The 21,198-nt window shown below is 58.8% G+C and overlaps 3 protein-coding genes across 4 annotated transcripts in view; 2 read left to right on the top strand and 1 right to left on the bottom strand.

The window, feature by feature from the left end:
- The window catches only part of SIN3B (SIN3 transcription regulator family member B), a 44,857-nt gene extending 41,063 nt beyond the window's left edge, over nucleotides 1–3,794 (top strand). For both annotated transcript variants that reach the window (XM_018051353.1, XM_018051354.1), the window contains exons 17-19: nucleotides 463–557; nucleotides 761–965; nucleotides 1,906–3,794. In XM_018051353.1, coding sequence (XP_017906842.1) covers nucleotides 463–557; nucleotides 761–965; nucleotides 1,906–2,136 — 531 coding nt within the window. In that variant the 3' untranslated portion in view covers nucleotides 2,137–3,794. The remainder of the gene's footprint in view (nucleotides 1–462; nucleotides 558–760; nucleotides 966–1,905) is intronic.
- F2RL3 (F2R like thrombin/trypsin receptor 3) lies at nucleotides 7,215–9,107 on the top strand. The gene is made up of 2 exons (XM_018051355.1): nucleotides 7,215–7,390; nucleotides 7,656–9,107. Exons 1-2 carry the CDS (start codon nucleotides 7,285–7,287, stop codon nucleotides 8,687–8,689), a joined length of 1,140 nt encoding a protein of 379 aa, XP_017906844.1. The 5' UTR covers nucleotides 7,215–7,284; the 3' UTR covers nucleotides 8,690–9,107.
- CPAMD8 (C3 and PZP like, alpha-2-macroglobulin domain containing 8) overlaps nucleotides 10,423–21,198 on the bottom strand; it is a 100,819-nt gene continuing 90,043 nt past the window's right edge. Inside the window, exons 35-42 of the mRNA XM_018051356.1 lie at nucleotides 20,886–21,070; nucleotides 18,613–18,700; nucleotides 17,791–17,865; nucleotides 16,672–16,777; nucleotides 16,473–16,583; nucleotides 15,447–15,656; nucleotides 14,823–14,940; nucleotides 10,423–11,466 (exon numbers count right to left, since the gene is read on the bottom strand). Of these exons, the coding sequence (XP_017906845.1) occupies nucleotides 11,445–11,466; nucleotides 14,823–14,940; nucleotides 15,447–15,656; nucleotides 16,473–16,583; nucleotides 16,672–16,777; nucleotides 17,791–17,865; nucleotides 18,613–18,700; nucleotides 20,886–21,070 (915 nt within the window). The 3' untranslated portion in view covers nucleotides 10,423–11,444. The remainder of the gene's footprint in view (nucleotides 11,467–14,822; nucleotides 14,941–15,446; nucleotides 15,657–16,472; nucleotides 16,584–16,671; nucleotides 16,778–17,790; nucleotides 17,866–18,612; nucleotides 18,701–20,885; nucleotides 21,071–21,198) is intronic.

The following is a 21,198-nucleotide window of genomic DNA, read 5'->3' on the forward strand; positions in this document are numbered from 1 at the left end:
TTTGGAAGAGCCTCCTGCTTTAACAGGGTGGTGAGCAGAGGAAGCGTCCCTTGGACGCTGCAGGCCATGCCTGTCCTGGACCTGGTGGCCCCCCTGAGCCCTGCCATCCGCTCACCCCCAACTCCTCCCTGTCTCTCCCTCTTCCTACCTGCTGCTTGTGTCCCAGTCTCCCCTCCCGTCCACCCATCCCCCGGGCCCCGCTCTCTCCATGTCGGGGGCCTCCCGTTCCCCGTGTGAGCTTATCACACGGCAGATGCAGTGAAGCAGTTACAGAGCAAGGAAGCTCCAGAACCATCTGAGCCTCGGCCTGGGTGTACCTGCCCCACCCCAGCTGAGCCCTGGGCGCTGCCATCTGCTAGCCTCCAGCACACATCCGGGTCTGCCTGGAGCTTCGGGAAGGATGCAGATGAAGGCCCCTGGAGCCACTGACGCCATGGGCCGTCTCTCCCTCTGTCCCCCCAGCACCTGGCTCGGTATGTGGAACAGTACGTGGGAACAGAGGGCGCCTCCAGCTCGCCCACCGACGGCTTCCTCCTGAAGCCCGTGTTCCTGCAGAGGTGAGAGGGCCCTGGGCCCCGGGGGACCTCTCCCACTGTCACCAGCGCCCAGCGGGCCTGGGTTTGAATTCACACGGGAGCCAAGGGGTCGGTGGTTTCTGTTGCCTCGGTTTGCATTTCTCCAACCCTGGAGGTCAGGCGTCCTCCCACTGTCTCTGGGCTGTGGGGACCTCCTAGCCTGCGGATCCTCCTCTCACCCCCAGGAACCTCAAGAAGTTCCGCCGCTGGCAGTGTGAGCAGGTGCGCGCACTCCGTGGCGAGGCCAAGAGCTCCTGGAGGCGGCTGGTCGGGGTGGAAAGTGCCTGCAACGTGGACTGCCGCTTCAAGCTCAGCACCCACAAGATGCTGTTCATCGTGAACTCTGAGGACTACATGTACCGCCGAGGGACACTCTGCCGGGCCAAGCAGGTATCCTTCCCTGCCCGAACTGTGGGCCAGCCCACAGCTGGTTGGGGGTATCTGGGCCCCTGTGATCCAGCCCATGGCCCTTTGGGGTCCCTGGGCCCCCAAATTGTACTCCATGGCCCTCTGGGTTGCCTGGGCCCCTGAGATCTAAGCCATGGCCCTCTGGGGTATGTGGGCCCCTGAGGCTGACCCATGGCCCGGGGCCCCTGAGGTGTGATCATGGCCCTCTGGGGTGTGTGGGCCCCTGAGGCTGACCCATGGCCGTCTGGGGTGTGTGGGCTCCTGAGGTCTGATCATGGCCCTCTGGGAGGTGTGGGCCCCTGAGGCCTAAGCCATGGCCCTCTGGGGGGTGTGGGCCCCTGAGGTCTGACCCATGGCCCTCTGGGGTGTGTGGGCCCCTGAGGTCTGACCATGGCCCTCTGGGGGGTGTGGGCCCCTGAGGTCTGACCCATGGCCTCTGGGGGGTGTGGGCCCCTGAGGTCTGATCATGGCCCCCTGGGGTGTGTGGGCCCCTGAGGTCTGACCCATGGCCCTCTGAGGGGTGTGGGCCCCTGAGGTCTGACCCATGGCCCTCTGGGGGGTGTGGGCCCCTGAGGTCTGACCCATGGCCTCTGGGGGGTGTGGGCCCCTGAGGTCTGACCCATGGCCCTCTGGGGGGTGTGGGCCCCTGAGGCTGACCCATGGCCCTCTGGGGGGTGTGGGCCCCTGAGGTCTGATCATGGCCCTCTGGGGGGTGTGGGCCCCTGAGGTCTGATCATGGCCCCCTGGGGGGTGTGGGCCCCTGAGGCTGACCCGTGGCCCTCTGGGGGGTGTGGGCCCCTGAGGCTGACCCATGGCCCTCTGGGGGGTGTGGGCCCCTGAGGCTGACCCATGGCCCTCTGGGGGGTGTGCTTGGCCCTGGGACGCCTGGGCCATCCTCATCGATGCTCCCCCACCCCGGCAGGTGCAGCCCCTGGTCCTTCTGCGCCACCACCAGCACTTTGCGGAGTGGCACAGCCGCTGGCTGGAGGACAACGTGACGGTGGAGGCAGCCAGTCTAGTGCAGGACTGGCTGATGGGGGAGGATGACGAGGACATGGTGCCCTGCAAGACGCTCTGCGAGACGGTGCGCGTGCACGGCCTGCCCGTGAACCGCTACCGCGTGCAGTACAGCCGCCGCCCGGCCTCGCCCTGACGCCCCGCGCGGGCGCTCCACAGCGCACTGCAGAGTGCGCGCTTCCTCGGCCTGTGCGCCCCTCGGGCGTTTTCTTGAACAACGTGAGGGGCGCAGAGCGTCCCCCAGCCTTGCTGCTATGGGCTGAGCCCCAGAGAAGGGCGGGTGGCGGCGGCTCTCGGCCCCACGCTGTCATCCCTCTTGGCTTCCCCATTTCCTTTGGGCCCGTGCTGTGCCAAACCTGACCCCCCTCGCACTTGAACTCTAGGGGTTTGGTCCCCACTGGCGCGGGGAGGATCAGTGCGCTGGCCAAGGCACAAGTGAGCACGCTCACACGCCTGCAGGGCCACTCCTGTCATGCGTGCCAAGCCCCCAGGCCTGGGGCCGCAGTCCTTTTCTGCACGTGGTGAAAGTCGGCAGGAGCCACCCCGGCTCTCACGTTTGGGAGGGAGCAGCCTTTGAGATCCCCTGGGCGCCTGAGGAGTCGGGCCTGGGTGGACTTGCTTGAAAAGCGTGTCCATCCCGAGGGGCTGTGAGAGCTTCTAGAAACATTCCCCGAGCTGGACGCCGTCAGTACGGCTTGGCCCAGCCGACGCTGGGGCTCCTCCACCACTCTGAAAATGAGACAAGCCCTCTCAGCTCTTGGGGTCCGCCTTGGATGTCCAGATGTGGAGTTGGGTGGGCGGCACCTGGACTGCCCAGAAGACCCTGCTCTGGGAAAGAGAGGCTCAAACCCTGTGTTGATCCAACAGCTGTGCTCTGTGCCCTGAGGGGAGGGGCCCTCCTGGCGCATCCGCTGAGCTCGAGTGCCCCATCCCTGGGAGGGCCTGGGGTGCACTTGTGTACCTAAGATGGACATTCTAGAAGTATATATATGCACACACCTATTTATTCCTCTCTGCTCATAGTGGTTGTAACTTCTACAGCGGCCAAGTGCCACAGCTTCTCTGGGGGTAACTGCCTTCCTTGTGGAATTCTGCCCACCCACCCCAGCGCCTCCATTCCTGCAGCCGCCACCCCGGAGTGGGCATGGGTGTGAGGGGCGGAGGGCTTTATGTGCCAAGAATGCCAAGTAGTTCGGGCCAGGGACCAGCCCTTTGAACCATGAGATGGCTCTGGCCAGGCCCCTGGCACCATCAGACACGGTGGGCTCCCCCGACACACGAGCCTGGTAGTGCCCCTGTGCAGCCGCCGCCTCCAGCTGCAGCGCTCGCCTTCCTGCAGCTGAGCTGTGCCAGACCCAAGGTTCCGGAAATTCTAGAAGTTACCTGTGGAACTCTAGGTTTGCGAAGCCTTAGACTCCAGGCCCGGGCAATTTCCAGGCCAACCTGTCCTGCCCGGGTGTCTCCTCGCCCGTGTTTTCTCAAGTGTAATTCACGCACTTTGTACGCATCCTTGTTTTATAAGAAGGACACCCACCAGAATTCCCGACCCAGACCCTCCCAGCAGCCGTCCTCCTCAGGAGCCTGCAGCCCCCCACCTGTGGCTGCGCCCAGGCCTGGGGTGCAGGCCAGACCCCACCGAGCCCCCGCCCTGCATGCTTCTAGGGAGCATCTCTTCCGTTTTTGGAGAAATTTCTGTTCTGGGGCGTGTACTTCCTTTGCAGCTGTTTTGAATGTAGTTTTCCTTTTCTATTTATTTGCACATTAAAGTTAAAAATTAAATACCTAAAGCTGTGAGGTTCAGTCAGTCATTTCCTGTGAGCAGATCTTGGGGTGACCTCTTGCTGCCAGGGGAGCTGATCTGACCACAGGGCGTGCGCCTCAGAATTCTCAAACCTTGTTGGGGAAACCGCCTCCCCACTCCCCACGGCGTGCCTGCCCCTGCACAACAAGCTGTGTTCCTTAGGGTGTAGCCCTGTCTGCGAGGTGTTTTCTCAAATATTCATTCCCAACTCAGTTTTCACATGGTAGGAATGAGGCGTTTCTTCTGAGTGTTGTACCTGCAGAACATAATTTGAAGACTGCAGTGTTGGCTGTGAGCCTTCTGCACCCACCCACCCACTTGGGACGCCAAGTCGGAAGAAGCCCCAGGTGGGAGGGGCTGCAGGCCTCCCCCTGCTCAGGCCCTTCAAAGCCACCCTCCCTGCTTCTACACCGGCTTACCCCCACCCCACCCTTCCTCTCACTCACCTGTCCACCACCACTGCGTCCCCGAAACATCCCCACGACCCCTTGGGGCTGAAGGACAAGGAATCCCAGGACTAGCTGCTGGCTTAGGTCTTTGCCATTTTTCTCACTGTTCTAAGTTGTGGTAAAATACATGTGGCACGATGCATCATGACCATTTTAAGTGTACAGTTCAGTGAAAAGTCCACACACACTGGGAATTCCCTGGAGTCCAGTGGTTAGGACGCCACCCTTTCACTAAGGGTGCAGTTTTGATCCCTGGCTGGGGAGCTAAGATCCTGCAAGCCCTGTGGCTTGGCAAGGAAGAAAGGAACCAGGGGAGGGAGGGAAGAAAGTACATCCACGTGGCTGTATAGCCGTGCCCACCATCCATCTCCAGAATTTTCTCATCTTCCCAAACTGAAATTCTGTCCTCAATTACTCACTCCCCATCCACCCTCTCCCAGCCCTGGCACCCAACTATTTGACTTCTGTCTGTCTCTATGAATGTGGCACGAAGGACTTCAGATAAGTGGAATCATACACTTTGGCCAGGCTCCCCAGGTGGCACTAGTAAAGAACCCGCCTGCCAATGCAGGAGGCCTAAGCGATGCAGGTTTGACCCCTGGGTCTGGAAGATCCCCTGGAGGGCTTGGTAACCCACTCGAGTGTTCTTGCCTGGGAAATCCCACGGACAGAAAGGAGCCTGGTAGGCTACAGGCCATGGGGACACAAAGAACCAGACACGATTGAAGCGCCTTGGCACACACGCACGCATACTTTGGCCACCTGGTGCAAAGAGCTGATTCGTTGGAAAAGACCCTGATGCTAGGAAAGGTTGAAGGCAGGAGAAGGGGACAGAGGATGGGATGGTTGGGTGATGTCATCAACTCAACATGAGTCTGGGCAAACTCCGGGAGATAATGAAGGACAGGGAAGCCTGGCGATCTGCAGTCCATGGGATCACAGGGAGTCAAACATGACTGAGTGGCTGAACAACAACATACAGTATTTGTCCTTTCGTGACTTCACTCAGCACAGTGTCTTTGAATGAAGTCCATTCATGTAGGCTGTGTCGGAATTTCCTTCCTTTTACAGCTACTATTCCGCCTTTTTTTAAGCATAAAAATTTACTTTTTATGGAAAGTGATGCACAGTGCAAAAAGTTCCAGTAGCACAAAAAAGCACACGGAGAAAAGCAGGCCCCCAAGTCTCTCTGAAGGCAGCTGGCCCCCAGCATCCCCCAGGAGGTGCCTCCATGTGGCTCGTCGTCTTTCTGGGACAGCCGCCCTGAACCATCACATGCTGTGTCTGGGGGCCCTCTCCAGTGGTACAGGGCCGTTTCCATGGTGACTAGTGAGGGGAGGGGGAGTTATTTATGGGCACCTCCTACACCCGCCCCCACTGCCGGAAATTTCCCTGTACAGACTTCTTCCTGAGCGTGTGTATCTGCCATAAATTTCTAGACACGGAACTCCTGAGTCAAGCCACCCTCCTCAGGGCGGGGGAGAGCTGCCCTGGCCGCCCCCAGCTTCCCCTGAGCAGGCTTTCTGCTCTCTCCTGGAGGGGCGGCAGGGGGGTCCCCATCCCCATTTTCCTGTGCAGTGAGAATGTCCCCATCATCACTGGTCACGTGTGCTGTGAGACTCAGGCATGGGGCTGAATGTGTCACTGGTGTTGGAGGAAACTGCTCGGAAATGAGGGAGAGGCTCCTGGCTGTGACCCCTGCTCCCGCTGAAGCTCCCCAGGCCTCAGTATCCGCTCCCCCAACCCTGGGGCTGGGGGCAAGGACCTCAGCATCTCAGCCTCCAGCTGCACTGACTCTGTCATGGACTGCTTGGTCATTTCCTGGCTGGTCCCCGTGTCCGCAGCTGTGTGGCTAGATTAGGGCTCGCCATACCAGGACACCGTCTCATCCAATCCCCTCTCCAACCCCGAGTTCACTTCTTCTTCCCTCAACCGCACGGCTCCCTCAGGATCCTCCTGCTCCCCGACCTTGCCCCCACTACTGTGGCCCAGCCCTGACCACACAAAGACCAAAGAACCCCTAGGGCTGGTCCACCCCACGGTAGGATGGCACAGCCCCTTCTGAGGTCTGGAGGGGCATCTCAATCAGGAGAGAGGAGCACCTTCCCCTCCCGGTGGGACACAGAGAGGTCTCTGGGGTGAAGGGAAGGGGTCTCGGGGTGCTCTCTGGGCTAGCTGGCCACCTCCCTCCAGCTCAGGCACGGCCGTAGCCCCTGGTCACACCTGGGACCCCAGGTGGAGGGTGGGCCCAGGACAGGAGAAGAAGGGGCTTTGAGAAGAGGAAGCAGGTCCCTCCCAGAGAGAGCTGCCACTGGGCTCCCCTAAGATCCCCAGGACTGTACGTGGTCAGCACTTGGGGCTCTGGCTGAAGACCAAAACCTCCTCAGTAGTTATCCTCAGCAGACCCCAGGCCACCAGGCCTTCCGCTCTCTCCATCTTCCTCTGCATCTGCCTGGGGGCCTGTGCTGCGTTAGCCAGCATGACATCAGGCAGCCCCCACAGAGGGCCAGGGGCATTTACGAGGGGTCCACTCCCCTCTTCTGACCTCTGACCTGGTGTCCTGCCTGCCAGAGCTGGGGGTGGGGATTTGGGAGGAGAGGGCTTCAGGAGGGGCCAAGGGCTCTTGACTAGGTGGGGAGGGATGACGTGCAGAGAGCTGGTTCCAAGAAAGGGAGGGATGTGGTTCCAGAGGGCTGGAACCGAGATGTGACCGGCCAGCAAGAAGTGGCCACTTGGCCCCCGGGGGCTTCCTAGGCTGGGCCGGGGCTGGAGGTGGGGGCTGCCGCCTGACACCCCCTCCTCCTCCATCTCACTGGCTGACCATCTAGAGCCAGAGTGACCCTCGCTGCCCGATCTCCTGAGGCCAGGCCTGGAGCCACCCACCCACTCGTGAGGACAGGGGCTGGCTTATCTCACATGGCCCTGTTAACTCCTCCACGGGCACTCAGGAAGTTGGGGGTGGGCGTCCAGCCAGGCAGGAAGCCCGAGGTCAGCCGGCCACAGCCCAGAGCAGTGAGCACCCAGCCCCACCAACATGTGGGTACTCTTGCTGCTGTGGCCTCTGGCCCTGGGGTTCAGCTTGGGTGACACCCAGACCCCCATCAGCTATGAGGAGGTGGGGAGCGCAGCAGAAGGCGATGGTGAGTGACCTCGGGCCCTGCCTTGGGGAGGGAGGTCGCCCAGAGCCAGCAAAGGAAAGACAGCGAACTGGGGGTGGGGGGGAGTCCACAGGAGCTGGGGGTGTCTGTGTCTAGCTCTGTCCCGGGGGCTCCTGAGAACTGGGGCCCACTCTAGTTTCTCAGGAGGTACCACCATCCAGTCGGGGAACCAGATGAGGGGTCAGTGGGTGGTGGGTGAGGGTGGTGATGCTTCTATCCGCTTCCCTCCGGATCACTCTCCCCACAGACAGCACACCGAGGCCCCACCCCCGCAGCTTCCCTGGCCAGCCCTGTGCCAATGACAGCAACACTCTGGAGCTCCCTCCCAACTCTCGGGCCCTGCTGCTGGGCTGGGTGCCCACGAAGCTGGTGCCTGCACTCTACGGGCTGGTCCTGGCAGTGGGGCTGCCTGCCAACAGCCTGGCGCTGTGGGTGCTGGCCACACAGGTGCCCCGACTGCCCTCCACCATGCTGCTGATGAACCTGGCGGCCGCTGACCTGCTGCTGGCCCTGGCGCTGCCGCCGCGGATTGCCTACCACCTGCGGGGCCAGCGCTGGCCCTTCGGCGAGGCCGCCTGCCGCCTGGACACGGCCGCGCTCTACGGCCACCTGTACGGCTCCCTGTTGCTGCTGGCCGCTGTCAGCCTGGACCGCTACCTGGCCGTGGTGCACCCGCTGCGGGCCCGCACCCTGCGAGGCCAGCGCCTGGCCAGCGGGCTCTGCGTCACAGCCTGGCTGGCGGCAGCTGCCCTGGCGATGCCCCTGGCACTGCAGCAGCAGACCTTCCGGCTGTCGCGCTCCGACCACGTGCTGTGTCACGACGTGCTGCCCACCGGGGCCCAGGCCTCCTACTGGCGGCCCGCCTTCATCTGCCTGGCGGGGTTCGGCTGCTTCCTGCCGCTGCTGGCCATGGTGCTGAGCTACGGGGCCACTCTGCGCACGCTGGCGGCTGGGGGCCGGCGCTACGGCCACGCGCTGCGGCTGACCGCGCTGGTGCTGGCCTCCGCCGTGGCCCTCTTCGCACCTAGCAACATGCTGCTGCTGCTGCACTTCTCAAACCCCGGCCCTGACGCCTGGGGGGACCTGTACGCCGCCTACGTGCCCAGCCTGGCGCTCAGCACCCTCAACAGCTGCGTGGACCCCTTCATCTATTACTTCGTGTCTGCCGAGTTCAGGAGCAAGGTGCAGGAGGGGTTGCTCCGCCGGGGACCCGGCACCGCCACGGCCTCCAGGGAGGGCGGCAGCCGGGCGATGGGGACCCGGTCCTCCTCGCTCGTGTGACAGGCCCTTCACAGGCTGGATGAACAGGAAGGGAGTCATTCTGGGTTGAATAGGGTCCCCTCCAGATTCACATCCACTGAGAACCTCCCAAAGTGAGCTTATTCGGAAACAGGGTCTTTGCAGGTGTGATTAGCTAGAATGAGATCACACTGGAGTGCAGGGTGGGCCCTAAATCCAACGTGACTGGTGTCCTTACAAGAAGAGGATGCAGAGACATACAGGGAAGAAGGCCACTTGACAGCGGGGGCAGAGGTGGGGTGATGTGGCCCCAAGCAGGCTGCTGGCAGCGACTAGAAGCAGCCAGGGGGGCAGCCTGGGGTAGTCTCCCTCAGAGCCCCTGGAGGGAGCAGCGCTGCCTACACCTTAATCTCGGATGTCTAGCCTCCAGAGCTGCCAGAGAATAAACTTCTGTTGTTTGGAGCCACCTGGTATGTGGTACTGAGTTATAGAAGCCCCAGGAAAAGATGGGGATTCAACGTAGGTTCCTGGGTCTGACCAGCTCCCTTGTGACTGAATCCAAGGTAGGGATGAGGCGAGGCTGATGCTGCCTTAAGACCTGCCGCAGGATCCCACCCAGGAGGGGGCTTGAGCCCCCGACAGCCCTGGCAACCAAGGAGGCTGGGAGCCCTGTTGGAAGTCCTTCCCATCCCCAGAAGCCAGGCTCCGGCTCTGGGATGGGCTTTATGGCTCTGAGGCCCCTCTCTCAGCCCTCCAAAGCCTGGTGCAACCCATCATCTGGAGCCATGGGGCTCAGCCTCCCGCTGTGAACCTGGTTACCAGACATCACCTCCTGCTCCTCACCTGTGGTCTGATTCCTGTCAGCTCCCCCGTGGAGCAGGTGGATAGGCAACAGGAGGATTTAGGCTGTGCACCCAGGCTCAGGGGGCTGCAGCTTTGCAAAACTCACCCCCCATCACCACCACTTGAAGGCTGCTATGAATCGAGTTGGGGGACACCACGTGTGGAGGGGCGATCGCAGCCCCCCCCCCACATACAACCTGCTGCTCCCCACCCGGACAGGCAGCATGGGGCACGGTGTCGGGAGCCACTGAGGCATCAGCTGTGGGGGTAAGCAAGCCATCCCCAGAGGCAGCGGGAATGGGCATCATTTCTGGGCTCCCCATTGAGTTCATGTCTCAGGTCGGGGGAAGAGTGACCAGCCCCAGGACACACACATGCTCGCGCACATAAGAGAGAGCCTGGGGCCGTGTGAGTAATGTCAGTGAAGTATATCGTGTCACTAACCTGGTATGATGACGTACCGGAGTATCCCGAGATGTTACCATTGGGAAAGTTGGGTGAAAGGGTGCATGAGACCTCTGCTCTGTTGCTATGCTGCTGCTGTTTAGCCGTTCAGTTGTGTCCCACTCTTTGCCACCCCATGGACTGTAGCCCGCCAGGCTTCTCTGTCCATGGGATTTCCCAGACAAGAATCCTGGAGAGGCTTTCCATGTCCTTCTCCAGGGGATCTTCCTGACCCAAGGATAGAACCCCCATCTCCTGTATTGACAGGCGGGTTCTAAGCCCCCATACTGGAATGATTCTTTACAAATGCACTGAATTTATGATTATCTTGGGGTTTAGGTATTCCAACGCCTCCTCCCCATCCTCCTCGGAAAGGCTGGGCTGTGGATGAAGGGATGGAAGCAAAGGCCCAGATGAGAGCCAGCTTCAGCCATTGGAGCTGCCCCTCAGCCTCCCCAGCCCACAGGAAGTTCAAGCCTGCCAGGGACTTGAAGCAAATGAGCTTTTATTACACCAGCAGCCTCCATGGCAAGTGGGCAACAGGGCCTTGGCCAGGGGAACTGTAACCTTGCAGGCTGGTGGGGGTCGGGGATCAGCACTGCGTGTCGGGGACCCCCAGGCTGGGCCGCCCACTCAGGGTCTCTGTGCTGTTCCGAGATGAGCTGTGTGGGCTGAAATAAATACCACCGTGGAGGGAGAAGGCAGGCCAGCACGGGAGGAGCAGCTCGGAGGCAGGTCTGCGCGCATGGCTTTGGTTGCTCCGGAGCTGGGACACCCTCCCAGGTTGCTAGTGGGGGTGACAATCCTCCAGGTGGGGCCCCGGGAGATCAGGGGTTCAAGGGGCAGTGAGGTCCAGAAGCAGGAAGATGAAAGTGCATCTTCTTAGAGCCCAGAACTTCCCCACAGACTCTGGTGCCATCCAGAGCAAACATTCAGGGGGCCCCTGAGGCTAGATGGGGCTGCAGGGACTGTGACAGATCCGGGGCAACTTGGGCTTCGGGTCCTGGGACTCAGCAGCTTGAGTGGCCCAAAGGGAGGCTCGGACTTCTGCATTTTGGAGAAGAGGGGCCTGTTTTGTTTCCAAGTTGCTGACGCTGTGTCCAAGACTTGGCCAGAGTCATGTCCCCTCAGAAACAGGCCTTTGGCCACGAGTCCTTCCCAGAGATGTCCCTTCTCTGGGGAGCAGCGCGTCAGGCTGTGGGAGCTCCTCCAGCTACCCAGCCTGTGGGCTACGGGGTGGGGCGCCTGGAGCTCCAGCTGCAGCTGGGGAGGAGGGGGAAGGGGCCTCCAGCCACCCCACTGACTGTGCTCCCTGCTGAGGTGGGGGCTGGGCCCCCGGGAGGCCCCATCCATCAGGGCAGGTCTCTGCCAGTCCACTTATCGGGTTCAGTTGGCAGCAGGGGTCACCTGGGGTGGGGTCTCCCAGCCCCAAGACGGTCAAGTCTCCTGTCGCTGGCCCTCTTCCAGCAGGCAGAGACCACAGCCTGATCACGTCTTCCAGCTTGGAGTTTTAGGAGGAGAAGCCACTCTGACTGATAGGAGAGAAGGGAAGATGCCTGTGGGCCGCAGGCTTTGGGGGAGGGGCTGTGGACCCCTCCCACGCACTGGCCGCCAAGGGGCACTCAGGACGGCTGCTTCCACCCACTGAGACAGGAGCACCCCCCTGGAATAGAGGTGGGGGTACATGGTCCAGCCAGGCCCCTCACAGTGGCGGGATGGGGTGCTCACTTTCGGTAAGAATGAGCGTAGCTTGCATGGAACCACCATTCAAATCGAGAACGTATCCGTGGAACTCGATCAGCTATGAAAAGCAAGGAACTGCTGATCCGGCACCAGCCACGGATGGTGGTGCGTCAGTATTTCACTTTTCTCAACTCTATTGAGTGAGAAAAAGCCAATCTCGAAAGGTTACGTACCCCATGATTCTGTTTACAAAGCAGCCCTGAAGTGACAAAATTATAGGGTGGGAGGACAGATGAATGGCTTGGGGGAAAGCAAGGTGGGTGTGGCTATAAAACAGCAGCTAGAGGGATCCTTGAGGTGATGGGCTGTCCAGTAGCTTGACTGCAGTCATGATTACAAAACATTGCAAGTGCTGAAAGGGGCTTCCCTCATAGCCCAGCTGGTCAAGAATCTGCCTGCAATGCAGGAGACCCTGGTTTGATTCCTGGGTCGGGAAAATCCCCTGGAGAAGGGATAGGCTACCCACTCCACTGTTCTTGGGCTTCCCTTGTCTCAGCTGGTAAAGAATCAGCCTGCAATGCAGGAGACCTGGGTTCGATCCCTGAGTTGGGGAGATCCCCTGGAGAAGGGAAAAGCTACCCACTCCAGTATTCTGGCCTGGAGAATTCCATGGACTGTATAGTCCATAGGGTGGCAAAGAGCCGGACATGACTGAGCGGCTTTCACTTTCACATGTGTGGGAACTGCAGACTCAACGGCCACTGAATACAGGTAAATGCGGTGAAATATGAGTGAGAAGGGCAGGCTGTACTGGTGTCAGTTTCCTGGTATAACACTGTATCTCGAATTCTTGGCCCTGTTACCAGTGAGGGAACTGGATGAAGGGCGCCTAAAGCTCTCTCTGTTATTTCTTACAACTGCCCGTGAGCCTACAGTCGCTTCAAATTTTCAAGTTTAAGAAAAATCTCCCCTTCCATAATGAAAATAAAAGCAGATCTGGCTCAGAAGACACTGGAAAGAATGGGCAACACCCGGGAGACTTTAAAGGTGTTGTCATTTAGTCGCTAAGTCGTGTCTGAATCTTTTGCGACCCCGTGGACTGCAGCCCTCCAGGCTTCTCTGTCCATGGAATTCTCCAGGCAAGAACAGTGGAGTGGGTTGCCGTTTCCTTCTCCCGAGGATTTTCCCCACCCAGGGATTGAACCCGCGTTTCCTGCATTGACAGGTGGATTCTTTACCACTGAGTCACCACTGAACATATGACAAATAGAGCATGAGGGACGGGAGGGGACAACACATGGACATAACCAGCTTCAAAGTGGCTACGTTTTGGCGAAATGGTTACCATACTCTCACCAAGCAGGCTGTGAAAAGTTTAAAGATATATATAGTTTGGTTCCTCAGAGCTACCACGATAACCGAATCAAAGTGGAATTCTAAAAGATAGTCAATTAATCCAAAAGAGGGCATGGAGCGGACATCCCTGGTGCTCCAGTGGTTAAGAATCTGCCTGGCAGGGGACATGGCTTCGATCCCTGTTCAGGGAACTAAGATTCCACAGGCTGTGGAGCAACTAGGCCCACACACCACCCACCACTGCTGCTGCTGCTGCTGCGTAGCTTCAATCGTGTCCGACTCTGCATGACCCCATAGACGGCAGCCTACCAGGCTCCTGTGTCCCTGGGATTCTCCAGGCAAGAACACTGGAGTGGGGTGCCATTGCCTTCTCCCCACCCACCACTAGAGAGTCCACATGCCATAACTACTGAAGCCCAAGGGCCACAACTACTGAGCCTTCAAGCCGCAGCTGGAGCCTGAAGAGCTTCCGTGCTTTGCAATGAAAGGGCCCCCACGCTGGAACTAAAACCCAATGGAGCCAAATAAATGAATAAAAAATTTTGTTTAAATAAATTTGATTAGGAAGGAGAAAAGAAAGGTAGGGTGTGAACTGCAGCAGTAACCCTAAAGCCAGCTCTACCAGTAATTACATGCGTGTGAACTAAACCCGGTGCCCAGTGCAAGATGGTACACCCTCAAGTTTCCAGGACTTTGGTAAGTCCTGGTAGAAAAGTTTTCCTACTGGTTTGCTGAGTGGGGATATATAAACCAGCATGGGGTGGAGAGACCCTTCCCACCCAGGAAGGCAGGGTTCTGAGGCTTGCCAGTACAGCCAGCCTACAGGACCTGGCACTTACCTAAGCTGATAGATCATTCTGTTGTTTGAACCACTTGAGTTGAGTTGGCTCCAAACCAAACGATTTGCCTCCTCCAGGAAGCCCCTTCCCAGCCTCCCCACACAGAGCTCTCTGGTGACATTTCCTCCATCCTTCCCTCAGGGGAACAGAGATTCTCTCCCTTACCACACTCCACTTGGGTTCCTCTGAGCTCTTTTTCACCTCAGTCTCAAATTCTAGGCTTCCGTGTTCATCTTGACACTGTCCAGCTGGAGCAAGAATCTGGCTAATATATCAATTTAGCCAGAACCTCATATCCTCCATATCGATCCCTCTTGATATCTGATTGGGTTCTTCATCCTGCCCTGCTCCTCCCCATCTCTCATGATCTCTCAATCAACCTGGCCTGCCATCAGCGAGAATAAGGTTCAGTTTCTTTAGCTAGAATATACCCCCTCCACCCCCTATGGTTTCCTCTCAGTAATTTTCCATCCACTGACTCCCCTTCCTATGCTTAGTTGCTCAGTAGTGTCGGACTCTTTGCAACCCCACGGACTGTAGCCTGCCAGACTGCTCTGTCCATGGGGATTCTCCAGGCAAGAATACTGGAGTGGGTTGCCATTCCCTTCTCCAGGGGATCTTCCCGACCCAGGGATTGAACCCAGGTCTCCTGCATTGCAGGCAGATTCTTTACCATCTGAGCCAGATGGGTACAATTCTAACCCCAATGCAAAACTCCATAGCACCCCCTCTTGAAAAAAAACATTCCTTGCGTCATGAATAACTTATTTAAAAGGGTGAGTGGGTCTCAGGGACAGGTCTGTCCTGAGGTTCAGTCCTTGGGAGGGCTTCTTAAGCTCACCCGATACATACAGGCTGCTCTCTGATATGCATCGAGTGGATGCAGGTCAAGGGAGAACAGGTTATCCACCTCAACTCCCAAAATCTTGCAGGTCGACCCTCCATCAGCAGCTCCCACTTCCTGCCGGGTTCCACAGTGGAGGGAGACTGGGGGCAGATCCAGCTCTCACCTGTCCTCTGCTTCCTTCTCCAAGTCCACCAACTCATGGCCAGCTGCCAGGCGCCCGGCGTCCAAGGGACCCAAGTCATCCTCGTAGCTGTACAAGGCCAAGGCTGGTGTCGGCTGCTCTAGAAGGAAGGACTGAGTCAGTAGGGAAGGCACTGGAGGGGAGAGGATCTGAATGACCAACAGCCCAGGGGGCTTGGGAAAGATGTGTGGCCTAGAGCAACAGATAGGAGGTAAGGTCACAAGATGGGGAAGCGGACACAGAAATCAGAGATGACGAGACTCAGAAAAGCACCAAGTTGGGATGGGGCTGGAGAAAGACTGATCAAGATGGAGGAGATGCAAAGGGTTCTTGTTGCTAAGACTCTTTAGCAACCCCATGGACTGTAGCCCAACATGAGCTTTTCCAGGCAAGAATACTGGAGTGGGTTACCATTTCCTCCTCCAGGGGATCTTCCCCACCCAGGGATCAAAAATGTGTCTCCTGCATTGCAGGCAAACTCTATCGCTGAGTCACTAAGGAAGACCCGTGCAAACGGACCCAGGAGATGGCATGATGGAGAGGATGGAGTGATACATTCCGGGACGAGGTGGAGCCCCCGAGGCCGGCCGTGGGGTGGGTCCTCACCAAGCGCGCAGCGGCCAGGGGGCGCAGGCTCCAATCTCACGCGGCGGCGGCAGGCGGCCTCCTGCAGGTGGCAGGCGCTGGCGTAGACAACGCCGTCGGAGCCGCATACCGGGTCCCCGCTGATGCTGCAGGCGCGGGCGCAGCCACAGCGCGTGACTGTCACCCCCTCCTCCGGAACGGCCACGGGACCTCGCTCTTCCGGGGACCAGCCTGGCGGGCGAGGCGAAGTTGTCAGGGCCCTGGGAACTCCAAGCTCCCCATTTGGCCCTCGCCTCTGCCTGGGCCTGGGATGGAGAAGTCCCTAGAGGCCAGAACCACGCTGCACGGAGTGGAGACAGTGCCCAGGAAGCCCTGAACCCTGATCTGGTGGAATTTCACGCGAGTATTTGCCTAGTATTTATGAAAACAAAATTTAAAAATAAAACTTTTGAACTAAATGCAACCTAAATTCATTTCAAGAAGTTTGGAAAATAAAGAAAACGGTTCCCAGTAACTCCACTCCGCCCTTCCCTGCCGCCAGTCTGCGCTCACGGCTTGGGTCCCCGGATCTGGCTTGTGGGGGAGGGGAGGCAAGGGCTCCGGCTAGACCCCGCCCCAATCACCGCCCACTCCCGGCCCCGCCCCCTCACCGCTGCCCACACCCACCCTCTAGGCCCCGCCCCTCCTCGCTGCCATCCCCACCAGGCTAGGTCCTAGGTCCCGCCCCCTCCTCACGGCCCACACCCCCCTCTCCAGGCCCCACCTCTTCATTGCCCGCCGCACCTCGATGGGCTCCGCCCTCATCCAGCTAGGACCCCGCCCCCTTCCTCTGCTCACTCCCACCCCTCGAATCCCTGCTCCTTCCACCCTGCCTGCGCACTTCAACCGCCTCGGCTCAGGACGCGCGCCCTTGACCGAGCCAGGCCTTCCTCCTTTTACCACGCTGTACGCTCCCCCGCCTGACGACCCCCTCCAAATGGGCAGCCCTCCCACAGGTCGTGTTGGAGTGACGGGTGCTCGGAAGGGGCAATGGCCTGGCGCACTCACCGGGGCCCTGGGCCAGAGCGCGCTCCACTTCGTTGCACGCAGGCCCCGCGCACAGCTCCCGGGCGAGCGGGCTGCGCGCGCTGACGTTGTAGAAGCGCGTGGCCTCGAAGGCTGCGGGACCAAGGGAGAAGGGTGACCGGGTGATGGGTGACAGGGTGAGGGACCGAGCTGGGGTTGCGGGTGGCGGACGTGGACCTACCAGGCTCATAGTAGTCGTACACCAAGATGGGCAGCGCCGACGTCCTGCCCACGACGTGCTCCCGGAGCGCCCGGAACTGCACGCACGTCAAACACCGGCTGGGGATCTGCAGGGGCAGCGGGCAGGCTCAGGCTTGGCTGGGCCCATTAGGGCTGGAGACTGAGCTTCGGCCTCTGTGCTCTATGGTGCCCCAAAGTGTGAACCCAGAACTGGTTGACTGCGGGGTGCCCCGGAGGCGTGAAACAGAAACCCGATCTTATTTCGATTTTGTGGTTCTTCCACCCACCTGGGAAGTGTCTCAGCTGGTCTTTCATCTCCCACACTCACCATGCCAGATGCCCTTCCTCCGTGTGTGTGTGTGTGCGTGTGTGTGTGCGTGTGTGTGTGCGTGTGTGTGTGTGCGTGTGTGTACATTCACAATCTTGTGCAACCACTGTAGAACTTTTCCATCTAGAAAAATGGTACAGATGAACCTGTTTGCAGGGCAGGAATAGAGATGCAGACGTAGAGAATGGACACGTAGCCACAGAGCAGGAAGAGGAGGGCTGGACGAATTGGGAGACCAGGATTGACAAAAATACGCTACCATATCTACAGCAGATACTAGTGGGAAGCTCAGCTCAGTGCTCTGTAGTGACCTAGAGGGGTGGGATGGGGGGCAAGGTGGGAGGGAGGTCCATGAGGGAGGGGAGATATGTATACATACAGCTGATTTACTCCCTTGTACAGCAGAAACCAACACAACATTTATCCTCCAGAAAAAAAAGAATAAAAGAGACGGCATCCCCATTTGCGCCCACTGCTTATCCCCCCAACCCTGGAAACCACCAGTCTGCTTTCTGTCTGTTCAACTCAGCATGTTTTTGAGACTCAGAAAGTCAGTGCTTCATTTTGACGCCTGGATACTATTCCACACTTCTCCTAACCTTTTCCACCAAAGCAAGCTGGCTGGGGCACAGAGCAGGCAGCCGTGCCAACTCCGCATGGACTGACTCTTCCAGTTTCTTCTTTCTTGGTATGAGAGCATTGCCAGAACCACTAACAGGCCATGGCAGCTATGCCCTCACCAATGCGGCTGCTGTGGAGGACCCCACCCACCGCTCCCCCAGCCCGCAGTACCTCATCAAAGTAGAAGAGCACTCTGCGGCCAGCCAGCTCGTACCTCTTCAGTGCCACGTGCTTGTCAAGGAGCAGCTGGCAAGGAAGCCAGAGTCAGGATCTGCCCAGCCCCTCGGCCCCCAACACTCTCGTCCTCTGAGATCCAAGAGCCCAAGGTGGGCTGGACCCATGAGGAGCAGAGGCCCCAGAGGCTGAGGAGTTTGCCCACAGGCATCCAGCAAGCCCCCATGGGCTGGGCCAGGGGGGTGGCAGCCAGCACCCCTGAGAGGGCATTCAAGGCTGGGTATCACTGTCCTGAGTGCCTGCCTCCACTTCCCTGCCGCAGTCTCCCCCGATCAAGTCCCAGCCCCAGGCCAAGCCCCCGAGGCGCCCACTGAGCCCTGCCACCTGCTCCTGCTTCACCTCCACCATCCACCCCCCACCCCCCTCCAGGGTGCTCCACCCTCCCCACACTGCTGACCTCCTCGGCAAGGCTGCTCCCCCTCTTGGTGACCATCTCCCCGACATGCAAAATGGGGCTGGTCTCTCTTTAAGCGGAGGGTGCTGGCAAGTCTCCCTGGCTCCCCATGTCATCCCCAAAGTGCAAGCATCCTTGGTCGCATGGGTAACAGCACAGATGACCCAGTGGGTGACACCTTCTGGGGGAGAGACCCAACCCCTCCCCACCTGCCCCTCCGCAGTGGCCAGTCTCAGAGCACCAAATTTGCCGGGAGAAAGTAAGGCAAAAACAAAAGCACAACCCCACTTTATGAAGGGCTAGGAATCTGCAACCAGGGCAGGTCCACAGACCCTGCCCGGCCCCGCCCACCAGCGCCCCCTCACCTGCTCCAGGCTCTCGACGTCCGCCCGGAACCCTGACAGTAGGGGCACCTCCAGGACCGCCATGTTGGAGGACCCTGCATGCAGCCACCTGTCGATGAAAGGAGACAAAGAAGGGCCCTTGAACTCATGCCCCTCAGTGGAATTCCTGGTCCGCTCTGTCCCCACAGCCCTCCAGCCTGCCCCGGGTCTGGCTGCACAGACACCCTTGGTGGGGTCACTGGTCATTCCATTTCACAGTTGAAAGACTGAAGCCAAAAGGCCTTGCCAAGTGTTCTTGGCTTGACCCAGGTCACCCCTAAAGGAAATCAACCCTGAATATTCGCTGGAAAGACTGATGCTGAAGCTGAAGGTCCAATACTTTGGCCACCTGATGCAAAGAGCCAACTCATTGGAAAAGTCCCTGATGCTGGGAAAGATTAAGGGCAAGAGAAGAGGGTGACAGAGGTTGACATGGTTGGATGGCATCACCGACTCAATGGACATGAGTTTGAGCAAACTCTGGGGGGTATCGACTGGGTGGTGCAGTGGTAAATATTCTGCCTGCCAATGCAGGAGACGCAGGAGGTATGGGTTTGATCCCTGGGTCAGGAAAATCCCCTTGAGAAGGGAATGGCAACCCACTCCAGTATTCTTGCCTGGAGAATCCCATGGACAGAGAGGCCTGGTGGGCTACAATCCATAGGGTCACAAAGAGTCAGACACGACTGAGCAACTGAACAACCACCACCGTGCCTCCGGGGTGGGAAACGGCTCTGTGGGGCCACTGAGCCGAGGCTGCTCGCCAGTGCCAGCCCCGTTTCCCCTTCTGTGACATGGGGGAGGCAGCGGGTAAATACTGCCTCTAGGGCCTGCTACGTGCCAGGCCCTCCCTGTGCTGGGTACTGGTGACAGGGAGGCTGATATTCAGTGAGGGCCCTGCACACCATGGGCACATGGGGATGGGATGACCAGAGCCCCTGGGATGGGCAGAGGAGGCTTCTATGGAGGTGGGGCCTAAGAGATGCCATACCTGGCTGGCACACAGTTAGTTTCTTCCCATCTGAGAAAGGAACAGAGGCGTCCCCAACAGATGTGCCAGGGCCAGTCCAGCTGCTTCTTGTTCCTCCACCCAACTGGATGGTGGGTCACAGCCCTGCTGAGTGGTACCACCCCAAGTCTCACTGCGAACCAGAAATGGTTCGGGGACCCACTACTCTGGGGCTTGGGCCCAGCTGGGCTTGTTCTTCAGAACCTCCCAAGTTGGGGGCGGCCTTGGACACATGAGGGTTAAGAGCTAAGGTTAAGGAAGGTGCCTGGGCAGCTCTGATGGGTTTCAGCTCCATGGCTACCAACCACCTTTGGGTTCCCCCATCATTGCCATGGCAATGAGCATCCTTTGTGGGCAGCTGCGTGCACCCTTACTTCCTGGGGACCCTCTGTGAACTGGTTCTAGGGTCACACCTGGGGCAGGTGGGTCATGTAAGGGCCACAAACAGCCGTCCCTCGCAGCCCCATCTGCCACTGGAGTCTGCGGCACCCATTCAGAATCACTTCCATTTACTCCACTCATCTGTAGCGTAAGCCTTTGATTGCAAAGGGATCCATTTAAAAGACACTCATCTTGAATGAAGATATTAACAGCTACTAACACAACAACCAATAAGGAAACAGGCTGCCCCCACCCATGAATATCTCTCTTTCAGAAAGCCCTGGGTAGGGACTTCCCTGATGGTCCAATGGTTAAGACTCTGTGCTTCCACCGCACGGGGCACAGGTTCGATCCCTGCTCAGGGAGCTAAGATTCTGCATAAAGTATGTGGGATGACCAAAATAAAATGGCCCTGGGTTATTTAAATAACTGACTCCTTGGGTCACCCTGCCTTCCCCTTCCTGCACCCCAATTACCATTCTTACATTTTAAACTCACCAATAAAGAGTGAATCCACAAAACCTTAGGCACACCCCTCCCCTCAAATTTCAATAAAGGCAGAACCGCCAGTCCACGACTTCTCTCTCTCTCTACCGGTGACCTCACCTTGTGACTCCCAGGAGAGTCAAGTACCCTTCAGGACCTGTGAGTAAGAAATCTTGTCCTTCATAGCTTCCTGATGGGTGTTGCTGAGGTGTGTCTTGTAATCAGAATAAGGACCACGGGGGCTGGTCAGCTGCAACTTTGGCTCTAGTTGGGGAAACATCTATGGGGCCAGGTAAGACCCTCAGATGTTCCTAGCTGAGAGCATCACTCTACAGAACATCACTGAGGCGGGGGTGCCAGCCAGCGGGGCAGGCCTTACCTGGTGCACACCTCCAGGGCCACCTGGTACTCTTGGTGATGCTGGTCAGCTGCTGGGTCATCGTCATCAGCTGAGGAGGCAGGTGAGGGGGGTCGCTGCTGCTCAGCCTCAGGCTCCTGGAGGTTCACAAGCAGCTGGAAGGATGGCTTGGCCACCGGGTCGGGCACATTGTAGGTGACATCAATCTGGGGGGTGGGGGAGGACAGAGGCTTAGGGGCCGTAGGGGTGGAGAGGGGAAAGACAGGGGCAGGAGAAGGTGGGGGACAGCTAGAACGATGGGGTCAGTGATACTGGTGACAGTCCTGGGCATGGT

Source organism: Capra hircus, chromosome 7 (genome assembly GCF_001704415.2).
Source record: "Capra hircus breed San Clemente chromosome 7, ASM170441v1, whole genome shotgun sequence".
Classification (NCBI taxonomy): Eukaryota; Metazoa; Chordata; class Mammalia; order Artiodactyla; family Bovidae; genus Capra; species Capra hircus.

Excerpts from the sequence above, each read along its gene's own strand:
- F2RL3 (XM_018051355.1), top strand. The coding sequence starts at position 7,285 with ATGTGGGTACTCTTGCTGCTGTGGCCTCTGGCCCTGGGGTTCAGCTTG. Across the intron at positions 7,391-7,655 it reads GAGCGCAGCAGAAGGCGATG|ACAGCACACCGAGGCCCCAC; the intron begins GTGAGTGACCTC and ends CTCTCCCCACAG.